We start from the raw sequence: 14,385 nt of genomic DNA on the forward strand, positions 1-14,385 counted from the left end.
AATCATATATATTAGAGAGATTCTGCCTCAGTAATAAACCCAAACTGCACCATTTGGTAGTGCTAGTCTTGATCTTTTCTATTCATAATTTGATAAAATCCAGATAATTAGCATAAAGATGATCTGTTGAGGCTAAATAGTAGATACCTTGTGACCAAAGCAAATGATGTTCAATGACAGATCAGGATCCTTAGACACAAACATGTAATTTTTCATTTTTCATACAAGCAGTGTCTCACTTATCCTGGCCTGCAAGAGCCACTTCTACCCGTATGAATATTGCTTGAGTTTTATGGTTGTATGAACATACTTCTGTTTGGAGGACTTCCTATGTCACCAGCTGTAACTGTAAATCTAGAAAAATGAAAAGAGGTCTCAAGATTCATATTTTCAGTGTGTGTGCATGTTTCTTGCAAAGAGGTTTGTCTCTCTTGGAGAAGAAGGTCTGGCCCTCCAGAGTGGTGCAGCACACCTGTTGACAACAGCCACAGAAGGACACAAACACAAGCACATAAAGATTACATTTAGAGCTTTTAAGAACACTTTAAAACTTGCCGCTAATATAAATTACTCTTCACAACTGTTTGAGTAACACTCCCAGAAAGTGCCTCAGTTTTCAGGCATGCAGGTCAGATAGTTATGAGTATTTAAATTGATTTTACTTTGAATATACTGTAAAGCCTTCACTCACTGCACAGATGAAGCAGGTGTCATGCCAGGTGTAGCCAAGGGCCTCCAGGAACTTGTCCCCAGCCTCAATAGGGAATTCACAGCCATGGCAGCTGGTCCCGAACAAGTTGTAGAAGTCTTGGGGGGGGGGGGGGGGGGGGGGGGGGGGGGGGGCGACGACAAGATGGCACAGATTAAACCATTCCTTACAACCAAATACTGAACCAGATTATTTTCTGTAGTGTGGGTACCCTTACAGAAGTTAATTTATGTAAGAGAGCTTTTTATGACTTTTCATTCTTTTGTGCATTTTGCCATCTGGTCTGAGACACCATTCATTAGCCTCATTAGTATAACCACATTGTTCTGAGTCTTCATCACTCACTTACCTTGTTCACAGAATGGTTCTCCATCCTCCAGGTGGAAGGTGTTGTTTCTGATAGGCTTCTGACAGGAAGCGCACAGAAAGCAGTAGACGTGCCACGTCTGTTTCAGGGCATTTATCACCTCCTAGGTGCAAATGCAAGCAGTGTGGTTAGTTGGATTCATCAAACACATCATTAGCAGAGCAATTGTTTTTATAAAAGCGTCTGGGAAGTTAGATACATTCAACCTGATGGTGGAGGGGCAACAGTTACTTTTCACAATGAAATTCCACACTGGGACACCAATATTAAGCAGTCTCTGGATCAATATAAAAGTACAAACTGTGAGCCTTCTTACAGCGTTGTTGCAGACTCGCAATATGAAAAGGTGGTGGTTGCATGTGATTACAATCTGTAACTCAACATTTCTAATGTTATCCAACAGCCTGCTAATGTCTGTAGCAGTAAAGATGAGATAAGATAAGATAAGATAAGATAAGATAAGGTATTACTTTATTGATCCCCCGGGGGGGAAATTCAGTTGTTACAGCAACCCAGACATAAGTACAAAAAACTTAGCCATATTACACAAACTCTGTTCTACAGACCTGTGTTCAGACTAAAACTTAGTCCACCTCCACCTCCCTGAACATGTTTTGTCTGATTCACACAGTGCTCTACAGGATGCTTGACAGTGCACAGGTACACACACATCCTCTAAAGGTATGGTGTGCAAATTTGATGTGTTAAAAATGGTCAAAAATCATAAAAGAAATAACTTACTTTTGTAGATAACAACTAACTTGTTATTTTTATGATTTCTGTTTGTAATGTTGATGTACTTAGTTTGGGTTGAATGAATGCTGTTTTTAAAAATTGATTACAGTGCCATGTATTGTGTGCTAGTATTCCTTGTGTTTGTAGTTAGTTAAGTCTATAGTGTTTTATTTTGTAGTTCTTGACCCCTGTGTGTCTGATTTAGTTGTACTTCCTGCTCTTGTGGGCTTCCCTCTTGTTTAATTACTGTAAATAGTTTCACCTGTTTCATTTTGTGTCACACCTGTGTTAATTACCCTGTGTAATTAGTTTCTCTGTTTTCCCTCTCCTTTTGACAATTCATTACGTCTTACTCATGTATCCTCCCCTAAGTTTTCCAGTGCTTCTAGCGTGTTTTCCTTAAGGTTTTTTTTTGGTATTTTCAGTTGGACTTTCTAAAGTATGTCTTTCTTTGTTGTATTTTTTCTACATTAAATCCTGTTTATTTAAGTCTGCCTTTTAGGTCCCCCAATCTTTGTTTTTAACCCAAAACGACAACAATATAACTAAACTGTTAATTAGACAGAGCCCAGAACTGATCCTTGTGGAACACTGATTGTAAGTGATTAAATGTATTTGTATTTATCATGCTTAGATCTGTTTTACAGAAATGCATAGCTTTTCCTACAGTCTGACCTTTTCTCATGCCATATTTCAATCTCATTTTTTTCTTACAAGGACACATGACCCGGCTTAAAAAAGACAAACTGCTTTCTTTCCCACCCTTGAACTGTGAGAACAAGACAGGACAGGGAATCAATGGAAAGTTGGTGGGCCAGAGTCAATGAAGGATTAGAGGAGAGGGAGTGAGAAAACAGGTTAATAAGAAGCCGTAATCTGGTTGAAGATGTGTGAGAAATAGAGGGTTGAAAGGGATTGAGGCTAAAGAGGTTAGAACACGTGAGGGATGAATGTCAGGGCAGTGGCAAGCGCAGGGATCTCTGCTTCCTGTCACTCTGGGTTCATGCTACAACTGCAGTCCCGAAGGCCCCTAAGCCTAATTCTCTTAACACCCAAACATGTCCCACATTCCTGATGTTTAGGGGTGGTCACTATAGATATTCACTAAACCTAAACTTTCCTTCGTTGACCCTTTGTAGCTGCATGTTTGGGGTTGGCACTACAGTTATGCTGAAATGCAGCAACTATATAGATATGATCATTTAGATTGGAACATTTTACCATCACAAAACTGTCATAAGCAGTCTTATAACAGTTTAAAACGGCAACGCTACCAAGCCCTGACCTCTTAACATATGAACACACACATATAGCTGCTTTATTTCACTTCACACCAACTCACCCCCAGTATCTTTGTCTGGCAGCGGCTGCATGTTGGAGCAAAGAACTCTTCATAGCAATGTTCACAATACACAGACCCCTGTTCTTCCACAAAGCCGGTATCTGCCAGGGATGTACGGCAGTGGGCACAGTTAAATTCCTCCTTATGCCATGATTTCCCCATTGCTACCAAAAATGGCCCCCTGAAAAAGACAGACAAGCGGAAAAAAGGATAAGAAGATCAACAACAGAGTTACTGAATGGTCTTATTGTAACCCAGCATATACTTAAGACTACTACAGTCCCCGCACTAATACAATAATTCACCTCTGATTTTATTAATCATATATTCTGATATATTTCTCAAGTGTACAGTAAATAATTTTAAATCAAGTCTATGAGGAATGTGAGGTGTGGATTGTTATGTGGGGCGGCAGTAGCTCAGTCCATAGGGACTTGGCTTTGGAACCGAAGGGTCGCCGGTTTGAGTCCCAGTATGGATGAAGTTTGGCAAGTGGACTGGTGGCTGGAGAGGTGCTGGTTAACTTGCCTGGGCACTGCCGAGGTACCCTTGAGCAAGGCACCGAACCCCCAACTGCTTGGGGTGCGCTGGTTGATGGCAGTATCCTCACTGACATCTCTCCCAAAGTGCATGTCCACTGCATGTGTGTGTGCATGATTGTATTTATATACCAAAAAACTGTGCGTGTAGCATGACCGAAAAAACAACACGAGTGAAAAAATTGAATTGAATTAATAAAGTATGTTTCTTTCTTCTTCTTTGTCCAAAAACTTAAGAAACAAGAAATATTGTGAATGGACATTTATGAGACATCAGACAGTAGATAAAAAAACACATTGATCGATATAATTGAGATGTTATTCTGAAATCCAAAAGATATTCTACTTCACACTAAAGCCTCTTTCAAAAATGCACTCCTGAAACTTTCTTTGTTTTAAATTTGAAACACTCTGTTGCAGTGTTATTTTTTCCAAACAGCAACAGATACCGGAATTATGATGACAGTTGTTGGCATTTATATCGGTGTGAAGTATTTTTGGACGTATTTACAGTATCCACAAAAGAGTGGAAAGAACATACTGGCAAACAGTACAGATTAAGAAGCAGCTTCATTAAGCGCACAAAGATTGCACCTAAGAAGAAAAGTAAAAGCGTTTTGGTTGTGCCCAGCAGCAGCGTGAAAAGACCTTGTGGAAACGTGAGAGATCAAGTGGATACAGCACTTTTGACTGACTCTGCATACATTTGAGTGTGTGTTGACGTCTTGTGATACTCACTCTGTATCACAAACGTAATAAGATGGAGAAAGCCACTTCCATCGTGACAGAGACAGCGGCTGTTAACTGAGGCAGTGGTCAGGTTGACAACGTGATTGGGAAGTAGCATTATGATTTGGCCATTTCTTGCACCTGCCACACAGACAGAAAGTCCTGAATGTCCTAGTCGCTACAGTGTGCATGTTTCCTGCGCTCATCTTGAAAATGATCCTCCTTCTTAAACACTGGGTGTTCAATCAGGTGATAACAACCGATATTGTATCATACGCACTGGTCCTCAAAGTTGTGACTACAATCCTCTGCCTCCACTGGTGATTAGGTGTAGTGGGGAAACAGCAGAGACTTGTTCCCTCCACACAGGAGCTGTGTTGATTTGAGCTTTCTCTGTCAGAGGTCCAGACTTGGCAATCATTAGCATGTGAGCTACTCTACCTTAAGTGTATTGTAAGGTGACACAAGCTGGAAGGTAACCCTTGGGTTTGGGCATGTCAGCTACAGGACAAGAAGAAAGGAGATATACTGGATGGCAGAATAAGACACAAACCATGTGTTTAAAATGTAGTATATTGTGCTTTAAGAGAGTTAAAGTATTTCAAAAAGTGTAAAAGTAGAATCATTTTTTCATTTTTTATTTTTTGTTGGTTAGTAGTTCCCATCTAATTCATACAGTTTGATCTCGGTGCAACTAAATCCTCCTACCCTTATCTACACTACATTCAGATCTGTGGTTCTACAGTTTCATACACAGATTATTTCATTGTAACGGTTTTAATTATCCCAAGTGCCAGTGAGGATGTTGAATAATTAAGACATGGACATATTTTCCTTTCCCAACTTAATTTACTTAAGTACAAGAGCCTGTCTGTGCAACCAGGCTGAACACACTGTGTCTTTTTTGATCATGCTTGTGAGAGCAGTATATCAGCATGATGTGATGAAACTTAACACATTGCATATCCACTGCTTTCTGTGGGAGTTTGACCTTAAATTATCATGACAGCCTCCTTTTTTTCCTGATAACAGGGACCATAGATTTATCATCCATATTATCTTTGAACTGCAGAATACTGCCAAGTAGGATTATTGCATGATGACCTTCAGAGGATTCTCTGTATATTCAGCTTACCAGTAAGAATAAAGTATAATCAAACCAATATAGTAAACTTTTACCTGCAGTAATTCTTAAGTTAACCTTATTAAACACAACATTTGACCCTCACCTGATGACTATGTTGCAGTGGGCGCACATAGGCGTACGAGTTCCAGCAGGGATGTGTTCTGCCATCTGGACCAGGGTGTCCTCGTCTTTAGGATGGGGCTGAGGTAAAGGTCGGGCTGGGACAGGCCCCCTAGGGACACTGGCACCTCCATTACCCTTCATACCAAAAGACGGTGTGATCAATCCAGTCCGTGGACCGTAACCTGCATCAGAAAGGATAAGTGGCAAAACACTGTGTTGGTTAACCCTGTAAGACCCAAATATAGAAATACTATAGAAGCAGAAATGCAAATACCAGCAGATGCATTGACAAATAATCTATGTACATGTGTGTGTCTATGCTTTCTTTCCTGGTGTGTAAGTTATTTGCCCCTTGCCCTTTCTGTCTACACACCCAGCAGGTGTCATGGTGGAATATGCAGCTGGCCCACTACTGGTGTCACAACCACAGATCCTCAACATCAGTCTTCCCCAAATTTTTCAGTTCACCTTTTTTACATTCCTATGATGCACGCACACGCACACGCACACGCACACGCACACGCACACGCACACGCACACACACACACACACACACACACAAACACACACCACCAAGACATTCCTTCAGCTCAAGACCAGACACCTGGCTAAACACGTATAGCCTGGCCTTTGATCTCCACAGGTGTTTGGAGATGTGTTTTGGTTAGTGTGTGTATGGTGCAGCACTGAGGTTTTACCATTACATGTCATGTTGAAGTGTGTGTGGGTTTTAGTGAAGAACAGGGATGGGATATTAATCAATGGTAGGGCTAAAGGGTGACTTTACAGTTTTCACTACAAGTTACCTTTTCTTCTATGAATTTTACATTGTCTTTATATAAATATGTATTAAAGCTGCTTAAAGTTGAAGTATGTGTTGTTTTTTGCTGCCAAAAATACAATGATTCCTCTCTGAAAGATCCTAATTTTCTGCAGATCAAAGTGGCATTTACTGTAATCAAAGATAAGACAATTTTTAGTTGATATTTGATATAAGTGAAGCTCACATTAACCATAAGAGCATTTGTTAAATTGGAAAGAGGGTCAGCAGGAGAGTCAGGGATGCTGGTTACAGAATTAGTGTGCTCAAATTATAACATCGTGCAAATTTGTTTTATAATGGGTATCTGCAACAAGATAATTACTGAAGGCCTGGGTTTCTTTTACTGGATTCAAACTAGGTCAGTTGCTTACTGGTGCTTGAGCATTATACTGCTAGTAGTATATTTTCATGAGCCTGCGTCCCTGGGTAAATGACTACATTTACGACTTATGTTGAGTAGGAGTTCCATCAGGGAGAGAGCTTTGGAAGAGGAGAAGGTTTGTGCTCAAAGGCAGGATACTCTAGATATATTAACAAATAGAAATGATGAATAAAGTTTGTTGCATGGACATGATTGAGAGACTAATGTGTGAGAAAAATCTAACATACTATGGACAATGTTCAGTTAGAGGTGTTATGTAGCTCTGTGGCTTGCCTTTAAAACTTTATTCATAACCCTGAAAATTCTCTCCTGTAAATATCATCTTTGTGACAGAGTAGAACTGTTGCATGTGTGACTGGCTAAGGTGCCACAGGCAGAGTGGGGCCTTCTAACCTGTCTAATAGACTTCCACAGAGGAAAAATATGAGAAAAGAAAAAGAGAGTCTGCAATGACCTATTTCACAACATATGTCATGCTTCCCATGGAAAATAAGCCTCTTTTCCCTCCCTAACTGGCTGCAACAACATCTAGACCAACAGCCGTAAATCAGTTTTACACTTTGCCATGATTTGGAACATTTTATGAATGAGAAAAAAACACTTTTTAACTGTGTGGGGGATATATTAATCAATCAAATATAAACTTCAAAAAAGATTTGCTTCAATTCCTGAATGAGAGTTTATTTAAGGAATCTATTTAGGGGACTCTACATTCTGGGTATGCATGTGCACGCCGTGACTTATGCTAAGAAAACAGTTGAGGCACCTTAGTCTGATTATACTCCACTAGTTAATTTAGAGAGAAAAATACCACAACATACCTATGGTAAAAGCACACACGCTCACAGCAAGACAGATATACTTTTGTTGGATTTGGCAGCAGTAGTATTCCACAGATTTCATGCAGCAATTGGCTCTATGAATAGAAATGTAATTCCGTCACTGAAACTCATGTATTATAGATACATGCTGTATTCTTTGATATATATACCCAACAAAGGCAGAATTGTTATTTAGTCAGTTATTAGGAGACATGCAAATCAGGGCTTGGTCTCACATCAATTAAATTATGTAAATGTCTATAACATATAGCCTTCATCATTGGTTATACATAATAAGTTATTCTGAAAGAAGAGAAGAAGTTAGACCTCATGTGAGAACTAAAATGAACAAGTTGTCTTGTTATCCTGGTTGGTTTCTGTTTGAGTTCTATTGGACATTGGTAAAATCTGAGAGAGCGTTGAACTTCAAGAGTTAGGAGTCAAGATAGTGAAGTTGGAGTAGTTTTAAGTTGCTTTGCATTCACTGTACACCCACACCAGAACAAAAACTGAACTTTTGGGACCACAACTTTGGATTAAATGAATCTGGGAGGGTCCCATCCTTACAGAACTTATTTTGGGGAAATTTTCTTTGTTTAAATTATTATTATTATCGTTTTATTTTGAAAGAGCTCTCTTCTGTCTTCTGTTTTCTATTTGATTTCAATGTAAATACTTTGACGCTTCACTGCTGCTTTGTAAGTATTGTTAAATTGCTGCAATGGAAATAAATGTCAGCTGTTCAACTCAGTGTTAACTCTCAGAGAGGCAACTACTGGATGTTAGCATATCTATTATTATTCCCATTGGAAACCTAAGACACCACACTATCACTAGAGGACAGGATCCAACCACAATGCTTACCATGAGTCGTAGCAGGTCCTTTGATCATTGTCTTGACTACGGCCGTCTCGTGGCTATTGATTTCTGGCTCTTCTTCCTCTTCACTGTTTAAAGAGACAAAATATAAACAGAAGTGATGGATTAATCATTTTATTTGTTCAACTCAATACTTAAAAGGCTCAATTCACTCTGCTAATTACAAAATCGTAATCACTACAGATGTTTCCACCCTACTCTTTTTGAGTGATGGATCTATACAAAGGCAAAATGTGGCTGGTTTAGGCACTTTGTGTGTGTGTGTTTGTGTGTTTGTGTGTGTGTGTGTGTGTGTGTGTGTGTGTGTGTGTGCGTGCGTGCGTGCGTGCGTGCGTTCGTTCGTGCGTGCGTGTATGTGTGTGTTAGTTTCTTTATTATCTGTAAAATTGTCATCCTTGGTGAAATTCCTCTTATGGCCCAATGTACTCATAGTCAGCAGGAAAATGAAAGGAAAAAAACTGAAAGCACTGGGTCATTTTTCAAGTTCCTGTCAAAATACAGTACGACAGACTCCAGACCACCTACCTGCTGACAGAGCAGAGACAAATATGGTACCAACCAAAACACAGCCTGCGGCTACAGCCAAAACACTACAGTACTCAACTTCATGCTGCCCCTTTCTACTTGTGAGTACAGTGAGCACAGAAATGATGCCCTGGTGGCTCTGTCATAGCAGAACAGAGTCCAGGCCACCAGGCTGATGATGGATAAGAGACGAGTAGGTCCACACAGCACTAATATACAACATACCCATTCAAAACCAATGCCAGAGTATCAGTTTAAATGACTCAAGAGAAAGTAAGTGACTCCACAGGAGAGCAATACAGCATAGTGTAATGAACAAAAGTGACCATTCCAGATGAACTCTAGACAGATGCCAGACAACTATAAGTGACAGTGTGGTCAGTCTCTATACAGTGCCATAACACAATTGTTATGGCACTGTATAGAGACTGACCACTTAATTTCACATTATTCATTGGATTATTCATTTTTATATAAAGTATAGTGTATGTTGTTAAAACATGTTGACACTTTAATTTATGCACTAAAGGTCTCCTTTGAGATAGTAAAGTATGAGCTTAAATGCTGCTTTTAGGGTGTGAAAAAACAAGTTGAATTGGTCCCCATGGCAACATTGGCAGTCCATTTTCATTGGCTACAAGACATTAAAACAGAAAATCACATTTGGGTCAAAGGCTTAGTAGTTCTCAAACAGACAGCAGTAAAATTTGGTGGTGATTTCCTCAAATAGTGCCAAAAACATTAGTTTGGGTGACGACTTGAGAGAATGACATCACAAGACCGGGAGTATTTTTAAGCTGTCCACACTTTATTTCTACAGTACATGGTTCATATTCACTGAACAGTGCGGTGGTCCAGAGAGAGCTGTTTTGTCTCTTTTGGAATATAAACATACTTTATAAATATTATCTTTTGAGTACCAAGTACAAATGGTCATTACAGGAGCAAAACCTTATCAAACTTTAGTTGAGTTCTGCTCTTATCCGACTATATCTAATCCATATGTAGGGCTAAAGCTTTCACATTTTAGGAAATTGTTCCTATGTTATCATACTTTTCAAATGGGAAATTTTAATGTTCATTTGATGTTTGTGGTAATTCATTGTGCCTAAATAACAAGTGGCCAATCGATATCCCAATTCATGACCTTTATTTAACATGCAGAGCTATTACTATTCATATAGTCATAAAAAAAATACACAAAAACACACAAACATTTTCCTTCTACAAAGAGTTTGGAGATGTTTCTTTTTTTTTTTTATTAATACAAAATTATTGGGGTTGAGCTCTTAGACAATGCTTAAGTCTTAAACACACCAGTCACAAGTTTAACTCCTGGCGTTGGTCTTTTTCTGAATGCTAACCCGACTCTCTTCGTCTAAATTCCTGTCTTCCTATCGTCGTTCTAATAAATTTACGCAAAGAATTACCCAAAATAATAAGTGAAAAAAGTTGCACCAAAAGATGCTTGCAAATTTGGTTTGAAGACTGCCAATAAAAGCAGTTTTCTGGTTCTTGCAAAGAGATGCCATGAATGTCAGCTCTCCTGGTGAAAGGGAGGGAAATATCCCTGCTCTTCAATCAATGTGACCCAAGGGTTTCAAACTCTCCACCACATTTTGAGATGATGCAAAATGAATAACCTCTTTATGAGTAAGACAAACTCTGTGTGAGTGTGTTTGTGTTAGTAGTGTGTTTGTGTGAGTGTATTTTCAAGTATGTGCGCCAGCTGAGGAGCTTGGGTGGGCCAACAATCTCTCCCCAGACGTATTCCACCCATAATGCATTTTTGTAGCCAACGCCAACAGTTGGATCACTGCTGTCCTCCCCTTGTGCCTGGCTGTTAGGGGACTCATGGGAGACACGTGTTATGGCAACTGCAGCCATAGTTACGATAAGTTGTGTTTGAGTGTTTAGTGTGATTGAGAGAGAGTAGGAAGAGAGAGGTCGAGTTTGAGTGACGGTCACCATGAGGAGTGAACAGGCACAGAGAGAAAGATAGAGGAAGAATGTCACACTTGTGTGTGCTGGATTCACCTCAGGAGATGCTCTGTTATAGCTGTCCGCCCTGCCTCTGCAGTCATGTTACTTGTGCGCACACTTCAATTTGACACAGCATCAAATAGTACCTACAGAGCAGGGCCACCAGGGACTACCTCTACAATCCCTGATTCAAGTTTTTGGAATGAGTGCTCAAACATGTAAGTGAGGTTATTTGGTAAAGCACCATTCCAAAAGTAAGTTCCCAAAGTCCTACACAAATTTTCAGAAATTTGAGTTGTAAAAGTTTAAAGGAAAATTAAATAATTATTGTTGTTAAGTGGTAAAAAAAATCTCATTAGTGACAGACTTTATGAGTAATAAATTGAAATTAATCATATAATAATGTATAAAGTACTGAACAATAGACAGACTTCCTCTTTACCCCATTTTCAGACAGTTATTTCTAAGCTTCCAGATTTTAATTATATTTTATTCTTCACTTGGTTAAATGTTAATTCACAAAATACCCTTATCCCCCACACACCAGACATGTCAAAACACAAACACACCCGCTGACATCTTACTCTACCCCCTGTCTCAGCCCCCCCTCTAAGTGTCTCCAGTGCTGACTGTCTTCATCAGCAGAATGTTTATAAAGTTGCAAACGTTTTTTTAAGTTGCATGATGAGGAGGAAGAGGACTGTTATTGATGAACTAAAAAATAACATGCTTCTGAATGACATCCAAACTTTGAAAAACTTTTAAAACAGCTGTAGGAGAAGTTTTATATGAAAAGATCTCACTTCAACCAATGATTGAAAGAGTCTAGATGTACCCGTTTGTGTCTGTGCAGGTCAGTGTGTGTTTCTCCGTAAAGTATGCGCACAAATGTGACAGTTACAGGAGGAATCAAATAATGAATAAAATAGGGATACAGTCAGAGAGCAAAGTTGTTAATCGATCATTGGTGACATATTCTCAGACAGTCAAAATTAGGGATGCACCGATCCGATCCTGGTATTGGATATCGGCTAGATCGGACTCAAAAAGCTAGATTGGATATTGGTGACAAAGGGCCGATATTTAGTGCCGGTCCATATGGTAGATCTATTCACCTCAGTTCTATGCTTTTCTGTGTTTACAATAGCCATGTACGTCTCCTACTTCATCATCGCGGGCCGGACTGTGCATTTTTGCCCGGTGGAGCATGATGGAGGATAACTACAGAGGCCCCGCAGATTAGGTCCATGCTTCTTTTGCTAACAACTCTGCCGGAAACTTGCAACATGTGCAGTGCTAATGTTTCGACGGATGGCGGATGCGCTGAAAAATATAATGGAAGCCCAAAGGAGGAAGTTTACGTCAGCTATAGCTTACTGCAAAGAAGCAAAAAACCTTCTATTAATGGATTCAAAGTGTTAAAAACAGACAGGTTATTGGATTGAATTGTTCCAGATCCTTGAAATGAAGGGATTCCAGCCCCTGGTTTAGCACTTGGAACCCAGGCACAGTTCACCATCAAGTCAGACAAGCCTGAAGTTGCCAAAACATGATTCTATCTTCACAATAAGGAATAGAGATTGTTAAATCAATACCAGGATCGGATTGGCTAGTAATGGTATCGGCAGATACCAAAGCCGAGGTATTGATATTGGACCTAAAAAGTAGGATCGGGGAGTCCCTAGTCAAAATGGCATAAATTCCAAGCAAATAACATTGATAGCAGGTAGCCTGTGATGGATGTTGTGAATGATCAGTGACGTAAGACATCAGAGTGCAGTTAATCTGCATTCATTTTTTTCAAAACTATCTTTCTTTGATTAGAAAATAAAATAAATTAAATATATTAGATATAATGAACATACATTTGAAGAAGAATGAGACACAACATAACAGCACAAAACCTTTACAACAAAGCTTAAAGAACAACTATAACAAAATACCAGTTTGAAAATATATATATGTCTTAAGCTGCTTTTGAAAGGCAACAAAAGAGACTGCATAGGATGTGTTGTAACTGTGGAATACGCTGTCAACCCTCAAAGACAAGATGGAAGAGAATACTTTACTTTTACCTAAAGACATAGACAGCATTGACAGGAGAGGAGAAGAGAGGGTCTCCCTCCTCTGTGGCTGACTGGTGCCAAGACACTCTTTGGCAGGAGGAGAAAAAATATAAGAGAAATAAGGCTTATAAACAAGTGGAAACACATAAACACAAAATGACAGAGATAGATGGTTAGATGGTTGATAGAACCATTCTCCATTACTGTCAAATACACTGAAAATCTGAACTACTAAAACAAATAGTTTTAGTGTATGTGATTGTTATTCATACTGTTAAACAATATACACACAAGCTACCATGCTTTGACAAAGATTGTGATAAATGCACCCAGTGGATAGTCCTGTTAGCATTGATTCTGGCTAATCAGCCTTTATCCTAATCTAAGAACTCTCTGTAGGAAAGAGACTGTCAGACTGCACAGCATCTGTCTTCGTTCTCATTATCTGCTTATCATTTCATGCTCCAGGAGTCTGACAGGAGGACACTGAGCACATTAACTCCCTAAACCTACACCATGAGAGAGAAGTAAGCCAGTAAGATGCCAGCTAACAGTGCCAACAAGATCATGGTTCATTTGAGGAGTTATCATAAGCAAGGATTTAAAAATCTACTTTTTTGAATGTCTGGACCAAGAGCACCACCAACCCCTTGGTAGGGTCTGTGCTCGATAAATTGTATTTTTATTTGCTCCTATTCTCCAAAATGTATAATTGTTTGTTGAAATATGATAAATGACAATTCAAAAAAGTGCTAAATTCAAAAGCTTTTGGTACTTTAGATTTTTTTGCGCCCTCTGTAGACAAAGTGGAATGTCTTATTTACTTGCTGATATTATCCTGTGCATGTTTAGGTAAGGTTTTCTAACACAAAATGTAACTCTTTGGTCCTTAAACCTTCAGATATATCACTCACCGGGGAACTTAGCTGTGGAAAATGTAAAAAAAAAAAAAAAAAAAAAAAAGGCTCTTTGTGCAGCATGCTGTGAATTGTCTTGTCTTACACCTAACCTTCCCAATGGTTGTAAGTAACAAAAATGACTGCTCAGAAACACTCTGATGGTCTGGTTTGCTTTTGAGTCATAAAATGGCATGAGTATCAATTTCAGTCTGTTTCACGCCCAGATAAAAAAACTCCTCACAGTGGCTTTATCTCCCCCTGTATTTACAATGAGGTTGCCCCCTCACATTTATATTTGAACCACTTAGACCCACGAATGGCAAACAACTAATTTATG

At 39.2% G+C, this 14,385-nt stretch overlaps 1 protein-coding gene across 1 annotated transcript in view; it reads right to left on the reverse strand.

Annotated features, from left to right (window-relative positions):
* Positions 1-186: 186 nt before the first annotated feature.
* pdlim5a (PDZ and LIM domain 5a) overlaps positions 187-14,385 on the reverse strand; it is a 63,032-nt gene continuing 48,833 nt past the window's right edge. Inside the window, exons 8-13 of the mRNA XM_034691186.1 lie at positions 8,561-8,643; positions 5,651-5,852; positions 3,154-3,334; positions 1,059-1,179; positions 692-807; positions 187-472 (exon numbers count right to left, since the gene is read on the reverse strand). Of these exons, the coding sequence (XP_034547077.1) occupies positions 383-472; positions 692-807; positions 1,059-1,179; positions 3,154-3,334; positions 5,651-5,852; positions 8,561-8,643 (793 nt within the window). The 3' untranslated portion in view covers positions 187-382. The remainder of the gene's footprint in view (positions 473-691; positions 808-1,058; positions 1,180-3,153; positions 3,335-5,650; positions 5,853-8,560; positions 8,644-14,385) is intronic.

This window comes from Notolabrus celidotus, chromosome 9 (assembly GCF_009762535.1).
Source record: "Notolabrus celidotus isolate fNotCel1 chromosome 9, fNotCel1.pri, whole genome shotgun sequence".
Classification (NCBI taxonomy): Eukaryota; Metazoa; Chordata; class Actinopteri; order Labriformes; family Labridae; genus Notolabrus; species Notolabrus celidotus.